The 17,404-nt window shown below is 40.4% G+C and overlaps 1 protein-coding gene across 2 annotated transcripts; it reads right to left on the reverse strand.

Moving 5' to 3' along the window:
• Positions 1-1,364: 1,364 nt before the first annotated feature.
• On the reverse strand, positions 1,365-15,776 carry zbtb45 (zinc finger and BTB domain containing 45). Of its 2 annotated transcripts, none has more exons than XM_040045234.1 (6): positions 15,660-15,776; positions 13,174-14,523; positions 12,666-12,800; positions 10,264-10,404; positions 5,889-6,162; positions 1,365-5,548 (listed from the first exon to the last, which is right to left on the reverse strand). In XM_040045234.1, the coding sequence occupies exons 2-6, from the start codon at positions 14,230-14,232 to the stop codon at positions 5,130-5,132; spliced, it is 2,028 nt and encodes a 675-aa protein (XP_039901168.1). In that variant the 5' UTR covers positions 14,233-14,523; positions 15,660-15,776; the 3' UTR covers positions 1,365-5,129. The 2 variants fall into 2 exon arrangements, with proteins under 2 accessions (XP_039901168.1, XP_039901169.1); XM_040045235.1 differs by having other exon boundaries at positions 13,174-14,520; positions 15,660-15,772.
• Between the last annotated feature and the right edge of the window lie 1,628 nt (positions 15,777-17,404).

Consider the following 17,404-nt stretch of genomic DNA (forward strand, 5'->3'; position numbering starts at 1 on the left):
AGACGTTACATGTCTGTGAGAGCCAGAGATTTTCCTTGTTTGAGGTGACCAAATACTTATTTTCCACCCTGATTTACGAATAAATTCTTTACAAATCCTACCATGTGAATTCATCGATTGTTTTTTCACATTCTGTCTCTCACAGTTGAAGTGTACCTCTGGTGCAAATTACTGACCTCTGTCATCATTTTAAGTGGGGGAACTTGCACAATCGGTGGCTGACTAAATACTTTTTTGCCCCACTGTAAGTCCAAGCATGTCGGGTGAAAGGGAAGAAATGAGCGAAAACAGAAAAGGAGCACCAACTGGCTCCATTTTAGTGATATTAGAAACTAAAGATGAGTGTAAATTTGTAAAATGAAAATATGCTTCAGAGGGGGGTCAACGAGAAGAAACTTGCACATATGTTTAAGAACCAGTCTGTGCAGCCTGAGGAGAGCTTACCCTCTTCCTCCAGCTGCCATCCACTGGCCCTGGAAAAGTGTCCTGTTTGACTCTGCAGCATCCGCCTTCTTTCAAAAAACTTATGAAAAATCAAACCAAGACATGTACATTTATTCCAAAACAAATGACCCCAGACAAACGTGTTGACGAGGAGCTGGCTGACATGACGTTTAGTTATTTACTTGTTAAGGACAAAAGATTTCAAAGTTTTGTCCAGGGCTTAAGCTCCATGTATTCTTCGAAGCAGCAGTAAGTGCATAAAAATACATCACAAAGAATAAAGCAAGCAAGCAATTCACAGTTGCTAAATTAGGCTAAAACTGAAGATACAGACTCAATGAAGAGCCAGGACACCATCGTCCCATTCCACCATCGAGGGGGGTCACACAAAATACCAAGAGATAACTGTGCTTTCACAATAATGGCCTCTAATGATCTCAGCACCTGAATGTACAATGTCTGATCAGGGACAGTTTATAAATATATTAAATATATGTCTTTATATATTCTTTAACGTTAATAGTTTATCACAAACTGATTTTTAATTTCATATGATTGTTGGGTTTTTCTCTGTATCTATGAAGTGCCTTGAGGCGACTTTTGTTGTGATTTGGCGCTATATAAATAAAATTGAATTGAATTAATTGGAGATTTGAATGGAAGAAGAGTTTTGCATCTAAGGGCTGTATGATTTACACTGTGTGATGAGCAGTGCTGGATACCTGGGTAAAAATACCAACATCAAATGGCAGCTTTGATGCCTCGTGTTTCAAAGAGAACTGAGGGCGTGTGCAAAATAAGAATTGTATATCTATATTTGCCCACAAGACATGCGCAGAAACAAACACACATTTAGGGTTAAAAAAACAGAAGGAGTTAAAAAAAAAGTTATTTTTAAGAAATTGAGATCCACAAAGAGCAGCTGGCCCAGAGCCATAGAAGACTTTTTATTTGGAGAAAGAAATCTTTGAAATCACTCATTTTTAAAATTCAATTAATTCATCGAGTACGACATCTAAGTTCTCAGAAAAAGTTAAAATCATGCCTTTAGTCTTTTTATACATAAAAGATGTAGTTTTACAATGACAAGTAACTTTTTTTTTTTTTATAAAATGACTTTTTCTTCTTCTGACATATTTAGCTTCTGTTAAAGAAATAATGTAGAAAAAACAATTATCATCCCTCTCAATAAAACGAAAGTACAGAAAACAAAAAAGGCATAACACAGTACGATACAATGCGCTGACATGGCTTCAAAGCACACATAATACAGTACTGTACAAGGGTCCGCCTCAGACAAAATGCACCAAAACCACTTTCACTGCTGAGGATTGATCAAACCTCAGAAACAGCTCAATACTGCTTATTTACCAAACCCAGACCACAGCGTGGTGTTGGCATCTATCAAATGAGGTAAAGATTTCCAAAAAAGCACCAATGTTTTGGCGTTAACATTTATACACACACACACATATACATATATATATATATATATATATATATACATATATATATATACATATATATACATATACATATATATATATATAGCTTATAACCAACAGGCAGTTGGAGGAGTTTCAGTCCAGCATCTCTTCTTCTATCCACAACACTGGAGAAACTAAGTACTGAGTCTGCAAATTCACTTGCAATGTTCAGAAGCCAATGAACACATGCTGCCAGGACTGTTCTGTGTAAATAAGCAGTCGTTTTCCACATTTACGTGGGACATTTCATGTCAATATTTATAGTGAAGCCCAGGCAGAAAGGATCCAAATCTGTATCTTTCCTGGATTCACTTTTTTAAAAGACGTCTACATTAAAGAGATTTTTTTAAATGTCAAATTATCTAATCACTTGCAAAGTTCTCAAGCTCAAAATGTCTCACTTTTGAGAGGTTCACTTATAAAATCATGTCAATTAGAAGGCTCTTACAAAGCTTAAGTAAACTACTGAATATCATATAATGCTTCAGCTAACAAACATTGAGGAAAATGAGCAAAAAGCAGGAACACATAAGGTCTTTTTATGTACCTTTAAGGTACTGAAAAAGAAAACAAAAACAATCTCAGGCCAAATATTTTAGGGGACAGCAACATTAGGTCTAAGTAACATGATGTGCAAACTTAACTGTGCATAGAGATCAAATCCTAATAAATATTAATGTGATAATTAATATTATCACTAGTTCGACTTGGTCAAAACTTGAAGGGGTGATTGTACAGTTTTATGATTAATTTAGTCTTACTAAAACATCAAAAGTTGTTTTTTTTTTGTTTTGTTTTTTTTATAGTGCTGTAAGAAAAGCTTTTATTTTTTTAAGCAACAAACACTTCCCATTTATTATCAACCAGAGCCCCAAAAGACAAACAAAACCAAACACTTAATAAAAATCCTGATAATAGTCACTGATTTGTCATTGATATTCATCCAAGTTTAACTTCCTCTGAATGGCTCTTTCGCTTTTAGGTTGGTTTTTTTTCTGCCTTATTTTTGCATCAAAGAATCACATGAGCGACAAATAACAAACTGAGCGTTATAGTGATGTACAGGAATTTTACACATAAGTACTTTAGCAAGCTTTTAAAAAGTATATGGATCTATCTTAGCTTTAGTTTTCACTGTTTCTTCGTTTGATGTAGCTTAAAAGATGTGAAGCATAATGCCTGTCTTTGGACCACCGAGGTAATTGTAGGTGTGTGTGTGTGTGTGTGTGTGTGTGTGTGTGTGTGTGTGTGTCTGTGTGTAAAACATGCTGAAATGTTTAGCAAACATTTCAAATGAGTAACTAGTGTCCCTCTGAGCCATCGGGGGCTCGTTCTGGTTCGAGGTATATGATCCTGGTGCCGACCGGTGGCGCCTGTGGAAAATGTTACAAAGCGGTCTGATGGATGATGGTGAATTTCATTCACACTGCTGTGCATCGTACAACCCGCCTCTTCCTCCCTTCCCCATTCCCTGCTGTATTCTCACTCTTCTCAGACTATTTTCCTTCTTCCTCGATTCATTCATCACCACGCTTCTTTGTCATCAAAGGTTGCTCCTGAATAGTGCCGGGCTCCATTCACATTCAATTCAATTAACTCAGTAAGTGTATTCTTTTTTTTCAAGTTTAAATACGCAAAACTCAAAACCGGGTGAAAAAAAGAAGCGCTGAGGGTGTTTTGAAAGTAAAAGGCAAGCAAAATGTTTTGCTAAAGAGAATGCGCCCATGTGTACGTTACTCCTGAGAACTGATGTGAGAACCATAAACTTCAGCTGCTGAACAACACGTAATCAACACTTAATTCTTTATTTTTAAATCAACATCAGTGCTCTTAAATTGTTTAAATTATTATTTTTTCTATTATTGTCCAACTTGATCTAAAGTAATGCACTAAACCAAACCATAAATGTAGAAGTTCCAGGTAAAAAATTATTCTATATAAAACTATATAAGAAAGTCAGTGTTGGCTTTGATGAAAAAAAACAAACAAAAACATTACCACCACAAAAGGTAGTTAAACAGTAGAGAAAGAAGTGATAATTCTCTGAATATTGCTTGCAAATAACTTTAACTGTTCCTTGCAAGAACTGTTATACATGCTAGCATAGCTAAATGTGGCTAATGCTATCATTAGCTTTTAATATTAAACAATAGCTAATAGCTAAAAATAGCTAATGGAATTGTGAAAACTTTTAAATGATGATTTAAAACAAATAAGAAAAAAAAGCCGAAATTGAGACTGTATTTATCTGTTAGCTTCTATGCTAAAGTGCTAGCTAAACCTCTACTAGCCGTCTGCATTGGGTTAGCTTCTCCTACTCTGTGCTCACATGTAGCACATTCACTGTTTTCTAACAATTTATTACTTAAATTTTCCCTTTTCTGTAATATTGACTTTATAGCGGCACATTTAAATACTAAATTTAAAAAAAAAAAACCCTCAAGCACTTTTCCAATCTGCTGCTTCAAAGATTCTACGTATAGAATCATCCTCATTGGACAACCACATTGGGTTATGGTTACATGCTTATGTTTTGGTAATTTGCATCAACTGACACAAACTTCATTTAAATGAATTGAAAGTGAATGAAACCTGGTAAACTCACCGACCGACCTATCCTTCCCTGTTTCCCTAACTTGCATCTCCTTAAAACTCCAAATGTTAGTCCACTCCCACCCTCACCTCCACTTAGAAAAAAAAAAAGAAACGCTACAACTTTCCTTAGCCTCACCCACTCCCAAACCCTGTTCAGTTTTCCTAACCTCTTTGGTGACTCTCTGGTCTTTTCAAAACAGGGCTCCTACACAAGTCTCAGTTATTACACAAAAGAAGAAACATGGCTATTCAACAAGGCATGATTATTGTGACATTGCTCTATAAGCTTATGGTTAGTCCTCACAGGAACTGATGTGACAACACGAATTACAGCTACGACTCGGTCAAACGGGTTTCTAGAAAATGACTTTTTTTCCAGCCAGATTTTCCCATAATATCTGTGCTATTCAAAAATACCCGTAAGAGTACTTTTTTTTTTCTTAAAAGGCGTTCCAGTCCTGTGTAGGAGCCCTGACTGAAAATGGTATTAAGCTAAAATGGCGCTCTTTCCATCAGAACAAAAGATCAACAAGGCTGTTAGGAGCAAATTGTTGATTCAAGGAATGGGATCATAACCCCCCCCCCCCTCCTCCCCCCCTCTCTCTAGGTGGAGGAAGCTCCGTGGCTCTGCATGTTGGCCATACTGCCAACCATGCCAGCCGCGCCAGCCATACCTGAGTGCCCTCCCATAGCTGGAGGGCTGTGCTTGGTAGGTGAGGTCATGTCGGCTCCACGCCCCTGGCCTTGACCTGGGGTCTGCGGGGCGTGGTGGGCGTGCTGCAGGGCATGGCGCTCCAGCAAGGTACGGTGAGTAAAGGCCCGGTGGCACACGTTGCACTGGAAGGTGCGCTCGGCACGGTGGGTGCGCATGTGCACATTTAGCGAGCTTTTCTGGGTGAAACGCTTGCCGCACATGGTGCACTGGAAGGCCCTGACACCAGTGTGCACCACCATGTGTTTGAGGAGGTAGTCCCGCAGGGAGAAGGAGCGCCAGCAGATGGAGCACTGATGAGGTTTCTGACCTGTGGAGCCAGGCATGTGCAGAAGCACGCTTATAAAACCATCCCCAAGAACAGTCTTGCCAATACAAGTGAATCATTTTCTGTTTGCCTTTTGTTCATATAAAAATACTTATTTTACAGTTCTTTTAATACGATACAAAGAATTCTGGGATAGAAACATGTCTATTCATTCGAGAGATTATCCTGAAGTACAAGTCTCTACCTTTATGCTGACCTCAATGGCAGGTGATAATGAGGTGAATGCTGGAATACTGCATACGTAACTATGCAATTAATCTTTGTCCTCTTCACACTTGTGCAACATACATGCAGCTGATCAATTACTGTGACATGAACGTACCGGAGTGGATGAACATGTGCTTGCTGTAGTTCTTCCTGGAACGTAAAGATTTGCCACAGTGCGTGCAGTCGAACGAGGTCTCAGATCCCTGGGAGGAAGGTGAGGGCCCTGCGGAGCAGGAAGAGGTGGAGGGTGGCGGAGCTGGGGTCATCGGTGCTGGGGGTGGAGCCTGCTGACTGGGCTCTGTCCCCGCCATGGTGTCAATCCCACCCATGGGCCCGCCCACATAGAACGGAGCTGGCTGCGACTGGCTCACTGGGTACTGGAACAGAAGCTGTGAAGGAACATGATACAGACCATTTGCTCTGGATGAACATTTCCGAACAAAGTCGATAATATTTAGAACTAATTAACTACATATACCCCTAATAAAAACAATAGCTGGTTCATTTCAATAATGACCACCATCCTACCAAGTGCGGCAAGACAAAAGCAGATCTTAACAAAATAACAGCAGGTTTTACACACGTGCTTCTCTCTGGACACCGTGCACGGGAGAGGAATAGTCAGCTGAAACAGAATCAGTGTTGATTTGCCCAGCAGAAAACATCGGACAACTCAGGTGAAGCACAGGATCTGACTACTATCTAACCCACAAAAAGGTTAGATAGTGTGAATGCGCATTTTTTTCTTATTTGTTTATTTCCCCTTTTTAAAACCTCTGTAAGTCACGTTTGCATGACTCATTTGAAACTACTCCTCCCCAGATATTGCACCTTGGAAGCTCCACTCCTATACACATATGCAATAAATCCATCTTCAAAAATATCCGTGTCCACGCCTTCCAGCCACAAAACACACCATGCCTCTTTGGAAAACACACCGTCATTTTTTAAATGCCTAAAGAGAGCGTTGTGCTAGCACAGACCATCAGTAAATATGGTACAAATCGTTTGACAGGTGTGCGTTTCCATTTGCCAATTTAAGGAGCTGACATGTGACTGAACCCATCATCATCAGAATTTTGAGAAGGCCTGATTTGAGCATATATACAGTGGGGCAAAAAAGTATTTAGTCAGCCACCGATTGTGCAAGTTCCCCCACTTAAAATGATGATAGAGGTCAGTAATTTGCACCAGAGGTACACTTCAACTGTGAGAGACAGAATGTGAAAAAAAAAATCCATGAATCCACATGGTAGGATTTGTAAAGAATTTATTCGTAAATCAGGGTGGAAAATAAGTATTTGGTCACCTCAAACATGGAAAATCTCTGGCTCTCACAGACCTGTAACGTCTTCTGTAAGAAGCTTTTCTGTCCCCCACTCGTTACCTGTATGAATGGCACCTGTTTGAACTCATCATCTGTATAAAAGACACCTGTCGAGAAAGCTTTCTCAGCAGGTGATCCAGGTGATTGATATATGCATTTTTTTAAAAAAAAATTTCTGCTCATTCTGTTGGTTTTTGTCTTTTGCCCTTCTCCCCCGTCCCTCTTCTCAGCTGTTTCTCTTTCCCTCTCTTTCTCCCCTTCTTTCCCCCAGTCAAGTCTGTCCCGTATTCAGTAAGTGAAAATAAAATAAACAATAAAAGGTGAATCAAATGGACCATTACGGCAAGGCTGGGATGGTCAATTTGGTAAAGTAAATCCGTTGGGCATCTTTCTTTGCCTTTAGACAACAATTCTGATGGCAAAAGAGCCAAATGGGACAGGCGCAAAAGGAAAAAAATAAAATAAAAGACACCTGTCCACAGCCTCAAACAGTCAGACTCCAAACTCCGCCATGGCCAAGACCAAAGAGCTTTCGAAGGACACCAGGAAAACTATTGTAGACCTGCACCAGACTGGGAAGAGTGAATCTACAATAGGCAAGCAGCTTGGTGTGAAAAAATCAACTGTGGGAGCAATCATCAGAAAAATGGAAGACATACAAGACCACTGATAATCTCCCTCGATCTGGGGCTCCACGCAAGATCTCATCCCGTGGGGTCAAAATGATCATGAGAACGGTGAGCAAAGATCCCAGAACCACACGGGGGGACCTGGTGAATGACCTGCAGAGAGCTGGGACCAAAGTAACAAAGGTCACCATCAGTAACACACTACAACGGCAGGGAATCAAATCCCGCAGTGCCAGACGTGTTCCGCTGCTGAAGCCAGTGCATGTCCAGGCCCGTCTGAAGTTTGCCAGAGAGCACATGGATGATACAGCAGAGGATTGGGAGAATGTCATGTGGTCAGATGAAACCAAAGTAGAACTTTTTGGTATAAACTCAACTCGTCGTGTTTGGAGGAAGAAGAATACTGAGTTGCATCCCAAGAACACCATACCTACTGTGAAGCATGGGGGTGGAAACATCATGCTATGGGGCTGTTTTTCTGCCAAGGGGACAGGACGACTGATCCGTGTTAAGGACAGAATGAATGGGGCCATGTATCGTGAGATTTTGAGCCAAAACCTCCTTCCATCAGTGAGAACTTTGAAGATGAAACGAGGCTGGGTCTTCCAACATGACAATGATCCAAAACACACCGCCCGGGCAACAAAGGAGTGGCTCCGTAAGAAGCATTTGAAAGTCCTGGAGTGGCCTAGCCAGTCTCCAGACCTCAACCCCATAGAAAATCTGTGGCGGGAGTTGAAAGTCCGTGTTGCTCGGCGACAGCCCCAAAACATCACTGCTCTCGAGAAGATCTGCATGGAGGAATGGGCCAAAATACCAGCTACTGTGTGTGCAAACCTGGTAAAGACCTATAGTAAACGTTTGACCTCTGTTATTGCCAACAAAGGTTATGTTACAAAGTATTGAGTTGTATTTTTGTTATTGACCAAATACTTATTTTCCACCCTGATTTACGAATAAATTCTTTACAAATCCTACCATGTGGATTCATGGATTTTTTTTTCACATTCTGTCTCTCACAGTTGAAGTGTACCTCTGGTGCAAATTACTGACCTCTGTCATCATTACTTAAATCACGCTGCTGTTATTGTGTATATGCTGCTGTTATTGTGTATATATTTATTTATATTTCTTCATACATTCTTATATAGTTCTATATTGTGTATTTTATTGTGTATTTTGTTGTACAGTTATTTTATTTTCAACTTTAATTTATATATTTTATCTTATTCTCCCAGTTAAATTTACCCTTCATTCTAATTTGTGTTGTACAGTTATTTCATTTTTAACCTTAATCTATATTTTATTCCTTCCTAGTTAAATTTACCCTTTTTAATTTTTCATATTTATTTCCTATCTTATTCATAGCCTTTTCCTTTTTTGTTTTCTTTAGGTCACGAGCAGTTGTCCAAGCATTTCACTACATATCGTACTGTGTATGAAAATATACTGTGTACGTGACAAATAAAATTTGAATTTGAATTTGAATTTGAATTTTAGGTGGGGGAACTTGCACAATCGGTGGCTGACTAAATACTTTTTTGCCCCACTGTATGTAGAAATGGTATGTTACAGTCTGGTATGTTATGCTGTTTCATTTTCTTTTTTTACTTTTTTTGTTGCATTCTTGAAAAAAAAAAAAAAAAAAAAATCATTGTCTATGCAGGCCATTTCTGCATTTTCATTTTCAAAGTCAGCACACCCGTCAATCAAAGTGTGTAGGCTGAAGCTTGAAAAAGATATACAGCCCATCACAATAAATTGAAGCTTTTATTTGTGTTTCTGTTGTTCTGTGTTGGTTGAGTATGTGTGTGTGTTTTTTCTTAGTGCTGCATTGCGTTAAAATCTACTCTCCGTCAATCATCTCACTTCCTGCCTCAATGCAAACATCATTTAATAAGATTAGTGCTTCACATTTAAGGCGCTTCAATTTTCACAATTCAATTATTTTGTAACTTTTGCAATTGCAATAATGTATTTATATATGAAATGTGGAGGAGCAATTATTATTTTCATTAACAATTAAGTTGCTCATTATTTCCTCATTTAACTGCATAATTGTTTACTCAGAAAACGGTGAACAGATTCATTCTAGGTTTGCACTCATTTTGTTTTTAGTTCTAACATACATACAAAAGGTGTTTCATTAGAATCAAGAATAAAAACATTGATACATTTTTTCTGAATACATGCACATTCCAGTGAAAATGAAAGGTGCACTCAGGGCTTAATTCGTGATGTTAGTAAGGTAAGGCTTAACAACTTGCACATATAAAACATGTTCCCCACTAGAGAGTATAACACACTTTTTAAAAATGCTGTAAATAAAACAATTAGTGCATGTCCAGCCAATTTTAAGCTGAAACTCTGACCACAACCTGCTCTTGACCAGGTTACGAGTTGAGCATAAGTTGCCAGGTAAAAAAAGCCACTTTGGTGATACAGAAAGCTCTGACTTTGAGCTCGACAGAGCTCACTAATCCATTAATCTTACTTCCTAGTACACCCCCCGTGAATTTGACTGAAGCACTGACCTGGTTGTTGATGGCCTGGGTAGTTGGAGGTGGAGTCAGTGGTTTATTGACCCTTCCTCTGGGGTTAAAAGCCATGGCTTGAGGGGGCTCACTCTGGGGCCAAAAACTCTCTGAAAACACACCCTGCTCATCATAGAAATCCTGAAACACAAAAACAAACATAGATTTAAAAAAAAAAAAAAAAAAAAAAACTAAAACAAACAAAAGAACAAGCTAAAAAAAGACTATTTAACATGAGAAATTTTGCTTGTTTTGCCATCAGTTCAAGGGTCGGATGGCTCACATCTCTGCAGCTCTGCAGACAGCACATATCATCAAAGGAATGTAAAAGCAAACCTAAAATTAGACTTTTGGTCATCTATACGGGCATATAGTTCAAGTAAAAGACATTCCTTTATGCCATTGCTTTGAAGGAAACAAGATTATCTTTTTCATGTAACACACATTACGCAACTAAAAGACTTTCTGTGTAGGCAAACTACATCCCTCATTACCTGACTATACAGCCAGTTTTCTTTATATTGTTTATAAGTCTACCATGTTACAGCTGCAGGCGAGCAGATGCTGACAAGATATCGTACATTACAGTCCAACCAGTCATAGAATGACTGTCTGCAGCAGTTTCACTGGAAGTAGTTAGACCTGGCTGGGAAGATGATCCACCTCAATGTAAAGAAGCACGAAATGCCCACATCTGGTCTGGTATCTTCTTATCTGTGTTGATACACGTTGTGTGATGATGCAATAGTGTCATGCATTACAGTTTCCAGTAACTAGTGCTAAATGTTTAAACCAATAATGTCAATGCTGGGACTTCAATGATTTGCACTTGCAGCCCATAATTTCATTGTACATGTGAGTGCTATTCTAGTCTGTTTGTCCCGGCCATGATTTTCTTAAAGTGGAAAATACCCAAACTGTTGTTACTAAATCTGAGTAATAATAATAGAAATAACATAGTGGAATATATGTTTTGATTTTACGAGAGTCAGACATGTGTATGGATTTGGGGTGGACTGAACAGAAGAGCATGCAGAGCTGTTAACAACCTGGGTGCATCCTGTAAAGGTACCATAGCACACACAGTGAGGGTAACACGGTAGACAGAGAAGTCAAACATTAACACTACTTCTAGTAAAAGGAAGTGAAGAACTGTACTAGCACTAGTACTGCTAACCTACTTAAAACAGATAGTCTTACACATACTGGAAGTTCTTCAAGAAACTCCACTGCACAGGCTTTATTTACGTCCTTGCAGAGAACAGGCCCATCTGCAGATTTTTATCACAGAATTTGAGATATCGGACCAAGATGACCTTTGAATATATTGGATATATAGTTGATTTTTCTTAAAAATGTGGGATCAGACATCATTTACAACTGATGACTAGCAATAACACCTCCAGGTGGCGTGTGGCCAACTGAAGCATTTTTGCACGCATTCTAGGGCTGTGGCCAAATATTCCACTATTCAGATATTTGTTCATTGGGTATGCATGTATATCTCAGCTTGCTAACCACATCTATCACACTCACTGCAGTTATCGTCATGCTTTGGTTCCCGTTATTGTTGCAGAAATTTAACCACTTTCCATACTCATATTTTTATCCTCCTGCTTTGCAACAACATCTTGCTCGAATGGAACAGGAACAGCTCTCTCGCTCTGCTCTGTTCACTGGGTGAGCAAGCAGGGAGCGTTCAGAGTGGCAGGGAGCAGCGGTGCACTGTGCAAGAGGAAAAAAGTAGGAGAGCTTCTCCAGATTCAAACTTTCTCTCTGAGCACTCATCTTACATGTAAACATGGCTACAATCACAGCAGAGCAATTGCCTTTTAACCGTCATAGACATGAGGAGGACAAATAAGAAAAATAATGTCTGCAGGGATGAAAGCAAGAGCCCGTTTCACACATTGCTCAAAGACAAGATTATATTATTCAAGCAATGTTGGGTTAAGTGACGATCACATGCTGTGACTTTGACTAAACTGAGTAGATGATTTTATCTCCAAACGTGACAATCTGCAGCAAAACTGACAAGCAGGGCTGAATCTTTCTGACTGTGTGGCAGATGTTCCTTGTGTAGACTGCAGGGTACAGCAGGCTGCGGCATAAATCTGCTCCACCACGTTTTCTCGTCTACTTATTTCAGGACTTCTGGCACAAATGCTGAGTTCGAATGTACTACAATAAGGCCTTTCTAAGGCAAAACGGAAGATAATGTACCTAAATATTTCTCTAAAAAAATCAAAGACCATCACTTCACAACTGCAATATGTGTAATACTCTGAATGCCATGCTTCTCCTTGCATAGTAGATAAATTATTGAAACATTCAGCGCAGGTGAGCTGGGTTTTTTTTTCTTCTTCATTTTAGTTTTTTTATTCACTTCTGAGTTAACATACCTGTCCAAAGCTTGCCATGGATTCCTGGGAGCCCTCCTGCTCTTGATCTCGTCTCCCATCCTCCAAGGCATAGACAGTCCCATCTGCATCCTGTACACTTTCATCCTTCACCACTACTCCCTCTCCTCCCAGCACCTAGGGAGAAAAAAAAGACAGGTCCATTTCAATTTCAAGTAGTAAAGAAATACCTTTAGATCAGTATTGGAGCTAAAAAGCAACAAAAAGTCTATAAGAGCAACCAATGCCCCAGCTACAGCCCCTTCAAGCAGGTTCTGATAAGTTGAATAACCTACAGTCAATATGCAGAAGTCCATAGATTATCAACAAGGCAATTACTGCTGAAGTTTAGGCGAGAGATCCAACTGTGAAAAGTGCAGAAACATCTCAGCGATATACGCCAATGCAGTGTGAGAAGAGGGAAAAGCATAAAAAGAAAGAAAACGAAAACGTTGCAGCTCTGCATGCCTGAAAACTGTAACCATAGCAACCATTCCCCTTATCCCCCTACCTGGAGTCTTAGCGGCTGCCTCTGCTTGCGGCTGTGGCTCGCCCCCCTGTCTCTATCTCCATCTCTTCCCCTGTCTCTCCCATCCAAGTCCTCCTCTTCGCTGTATCGGTCTATCCCCACAAGGTCATCAGAGAGGTCAGTTGTGTTGCCGCGGAGGCTGTCCCTGCCAATGCTGTCCACACTGGCCACGCCGGAGCTGCAGCCCGCTGAGAGGTTCCCTGTGCTACTTGTGCTGGCTCCATTGGCTGTCTGTGCCAACAGGTCTCGGAGCTTGTACCTTACGTCCTGAGTACAGCTTGAGCTCTGCTTCATGAGGACTGCACCTCCCCCGGTGCCCATCGCGTCACCACCACACATGGCACCGGGGCCCATGTCTCCAAGTGTCATCAGGCTTACAGTGTTAGCTTGATCCATTGGGCCTGGGCCGCTCTCACTGACGCTAACGTTGGCACCCCCTAACCCACCGGCCATGTTACCACCTCCACATTCAGCCATGAAATTAGAGAAGTTGGCGTAACCCCCACCCCCACTAACAGAACAGCTTCCACTGCTGCCACTCTCTCTCCCTTTCCCCCCGCCACGCTCCTCTTGTTTAGGGAGGACTCCTCCAAGCATTCCTCCTCCAGCAGCAGCAGCTGCGGCGGCCGCTGCTGCTGCACTTGCTGCCCCTGCTGCTGCCTTCCTCTGAGAGATGATCTGAGTGCACTCATCAATGACCGTCTTAATTTGCAGGATGCTGGCAGCAGTGAGGATGCACAGGGCCTGTGACTGCAGCACCACCAGCGAGCCACTGTACATGAAGTCTACAAGCTGCTTCACGGTTTCAGCGGGCACCAGCGGCGGAACAGAGATTTCAGAATGACCGAGCAGCAACTTGTCCTGGAAGAAGGGGCTACCGGCTGCCAGAACGCAGGCGTGGGCACGCAGGGAGGCATCATGTATTCGCACGGTCACATCGCAGAAGAGGCCCTCACGCCGTTGTGTGCGAAGGGCTTCCAGCACTGACTGGCTGGAGTTGTGGAGGTGGATGTAGTGCACGGTCTCTGTGCCGGACACCATGGCAGGAGGAGGCGAGTCACTGGGAACCGGATGGGAGTGGGGGGGGGGGAGGGGGGGTAGGTGTCTGGGGTTTTGCGTCAGCTTGAGGGATAAGGAGGACAGGGAGGGAAATGGATACAGTGCATGGGCCACGGTGGGGCCGTGTCCTCTCAAACAGTCATGAGTCTGATGAATGTTTACAAACTGCTTCTCTGATATGCCTAAAGGTATGAGGAGCTGCCTTCGATGTCCTGAGTGTGGGCAATGTCAAGTGGCTGTTTCCACCAGAACGTTAACCTCTGTTAAAACCTGCTGAAATAAACCATAACAAAAACAATTATACACTAAGCACTTATAAAGTTTTCAGTAGTGCAAAAACACTACTGTGTTTATATATACATATATACATAATATATGTATGTCAAAAATGTTAATTTATTCAATTGCAACTCAAATATAAAAAACACAGAACTTGTCTTTACATTAGATTAATCAAAATTAACATTCTTTGTTTGGGGGTTGAACAAAGAGGAAACCTGAAATGTTTTCCTAAAAGTCGTTGAATGGAATGCCCCTTTTTCTTATTTTCTTAAACCTTTGCAGATATTAATAAGAATTTCATGTTTTAAAATAAATCATTCACAAATTATACTAATAATCCTCAACTCTAGCCCTTAATTATATTGTTCTCAGTGACTCGTTTCGTGTTGGAACTAGTTAATCCAGCCGTAACGAAAGGTGGCTGAGTAACAATTGAGCAGCTAATAACCCATCATCAAATTAGTCGCGTGCATCATCTGGCACACCTGTTTTGGTCAACCGACAGCACGTGCCGTGCGCGAGTCCAATGGTTCCCCGGGTCAGTATATGTGGCTATCTTGCACAGTAGGTGGCCGGTAATGCAACATCAGAATTAATTACACCGTTGATTGAGCTAAACAGGCGCAGGAATAGCGAGGCAATATGGGTGGATAATTAATAGCACTTGTTACCTAAATGTGTAACTAATAGCTCGATTAAATTGATGACTGACCAGCTAACGTTTCCTCCAGCTAAAAGCGAGCAGGTTAACAGCGACGAGCTAACGTTAACTACCGTTAGCTGTTGATATTAGCCGCTCGAGTCTCACACGGAAATCTGCACAATTTTATACATGCAAAAAAAGCTTCGACGCCCAATAAAACACAAAAGTGGAGCACTGAATATAACAGCAGCTGGCAACGTTTCTAGCATAACATATAAGCAGCAATCAAATCTCGCCCCCACGCTCAAATAGAATGCTAACCTGGCTAGTTTACTAGCTTGCGTTAGCTAGCGAAAAATTAGTAAAGTTAGCATGTCAGCAGCTAACGGGCTACCACCCTTTTCTGCACAAAGCTTCTTAAGGCTATACCTACGTGTTTTACTGTGACACTGTCATTGCATGCTATTTAATCGCGACTACTTACAATGAAAAATACAGTGACAGTTCGGTTCTTGGTAGTTTCAGGCAGATGGATGCAGCAGGAAGCCCTCAAATAACGCACCCAACCTGATGAGAGCTGGTAACAAACACACATGCACGCAGTTGTACACACACACGCATACACACACATACAGAAAGGGATGTGGAGTTTCTCTTGTATAACGCAAGCTACACGAGCGGCAACTGCTAATGTACATGCACCACTTCTATGGTATTAATTATAGGCTTGTGCATCTAAAAATGTAGGACAAATACCTGCAGACAAAGTCCAGATACAAGAGGGTCTTCAACATACCTGTACACGCCTAAATAGCTTCGAGGAAATGCAAACACTCAATTGTTTAAACTCTTTAATTTTTTCCAAGCTTGTCATATGGCAAAAGAGGAAACTAATGCAAAATATTAAATGAATTATATTCGGCAAGCACAACAATAGCAACAATATAATACAGACAAATATACAAATCACAGGAGCATAGATTTTCAAGTTAACTTTTATAGTAAGTTGTTTCTCTGAACATGTATCTGAAGGCATTTGTACAACAAGAATTCCACTTACCTGACTTAATCCCAGTAAGAAAGGCAACATGCTTGTTGAAGTTGGTGGGGCAAGATTCTTAGATCAGCCTTAATGCAGTGCTGCATGCTCAAGAATGTTCGTCATGCAGTAAATGCTTGCATGAAATGGGAGGAAAAAAAGGTCAGTATCTGAACCTTTCTCTGTGTTTAAAAGCCATGTAGGTACCAGGTTCCAGTTGAAAAGTCCTAACCCTTCCCAATCACATTACATTGGCCTTGATGACAATGAGGTCAAGGAAAGGTGTAAAGGAGAGTTTATATAAAACAGAACAGCCAGTGGGACAATAGTTCAGCCCCCACCACCACCTAATCATGAGCGGCAAACTTGAATACAAAATGATGATATAATGTAATAAATATGTGCTATATATTAGACATATAATCCAAAAATTGTGGTGTGAAAAAAAAAAACATTCACAAATACTCATAGGTTGTGAGACACCTTAAAAATGCTATAGATGACAGATAAAAGGTCAGCGATAGATTGTCTCCATGTAGCGCATTATTTTGAACTTGTCTGTACCCCTTCCTGATTTTTGCCCATGATATCTATAAACCATCACAAGTTATCTGATGTAAAGGAACTCTTTGTGCCTTTTTAAAATAAACAAACCATGATTCTGAAAGGCAAACTATAGAATTTCATGAGAAAGTGGTGGTATTATTAAATATCTAGAATAGAATAGAATTCAACTTCATTGTCATTGCACATGTCACAGGTACAAGGCAACGAAATGCAGTTTGCATCCATCCAGAAGTGCTTTAGCCATGATATAGATATATTACAAATATATATTAGCAATAATATAGATATGTGAGTATATTACAGAAATGGGTCTATTGTGGTATGTTATAATGTACACGTATGAAGTATGTTATAAATATGCTATTACTATAAGTATGTACAGGCTGTAGTGAGTACAAGCTATGTACAGGCTATGAACAGGATATAAATATGAAAAACTGTACAGAAATATGAGATATACAGTTATACAGAAATGTGAACTATGCAGGTAATAAGCAGTTGTCGATTTAAAATTTATCGTATTGTACAGAATGATTATTTACACAGAATTATACAGTAGTGCAGTTAAGATGTGGATAATTTCTACAGAGGCTATATAAAGTGCTAGTGGTTTTGAGTGGTGG

The sequence above is a fragment of the Simochromis diagramma genome, unplaced genomic scaffold (genome assembly GCF_900408965.1).
Source record: "Simochromis diagramma unplaced genomic scaffold, fSimDia1.1 OVJJ01000610.1, whole genome shotgun sequence".
Lineage (NCBI taxonomy): Eukaryota > Metazoa > Chordata > Actinopteri > Cichliformes > Cichlidae > Simochromis > Simochromis diagramma.

Excerpts from the sequence above, each read along its gene's own strand:
- zbtb45 (XM_040045234.1), bottom strand. The coding sequence starts at position 14,232 with ATGGTGTCCGGCACAGAGACCGTGCACTACATCCACCTCCACAACTCC. Across the intron at positions 10,405-12,665 it reads CCATGGCAAGCTTTGGACAG|GATTTCTATGATGAGCAGGG; the intron begins GTATGTTAACTC and ends TTTGTGTTTCAG. Across the intron at positions 5,549-5,888 it reads GCACATGTTCATCCACTCCG|GTCAGAAACCTCATCAGTGC; the intron begins GTACGTTCATGT and ends CTGGCTCCACAG.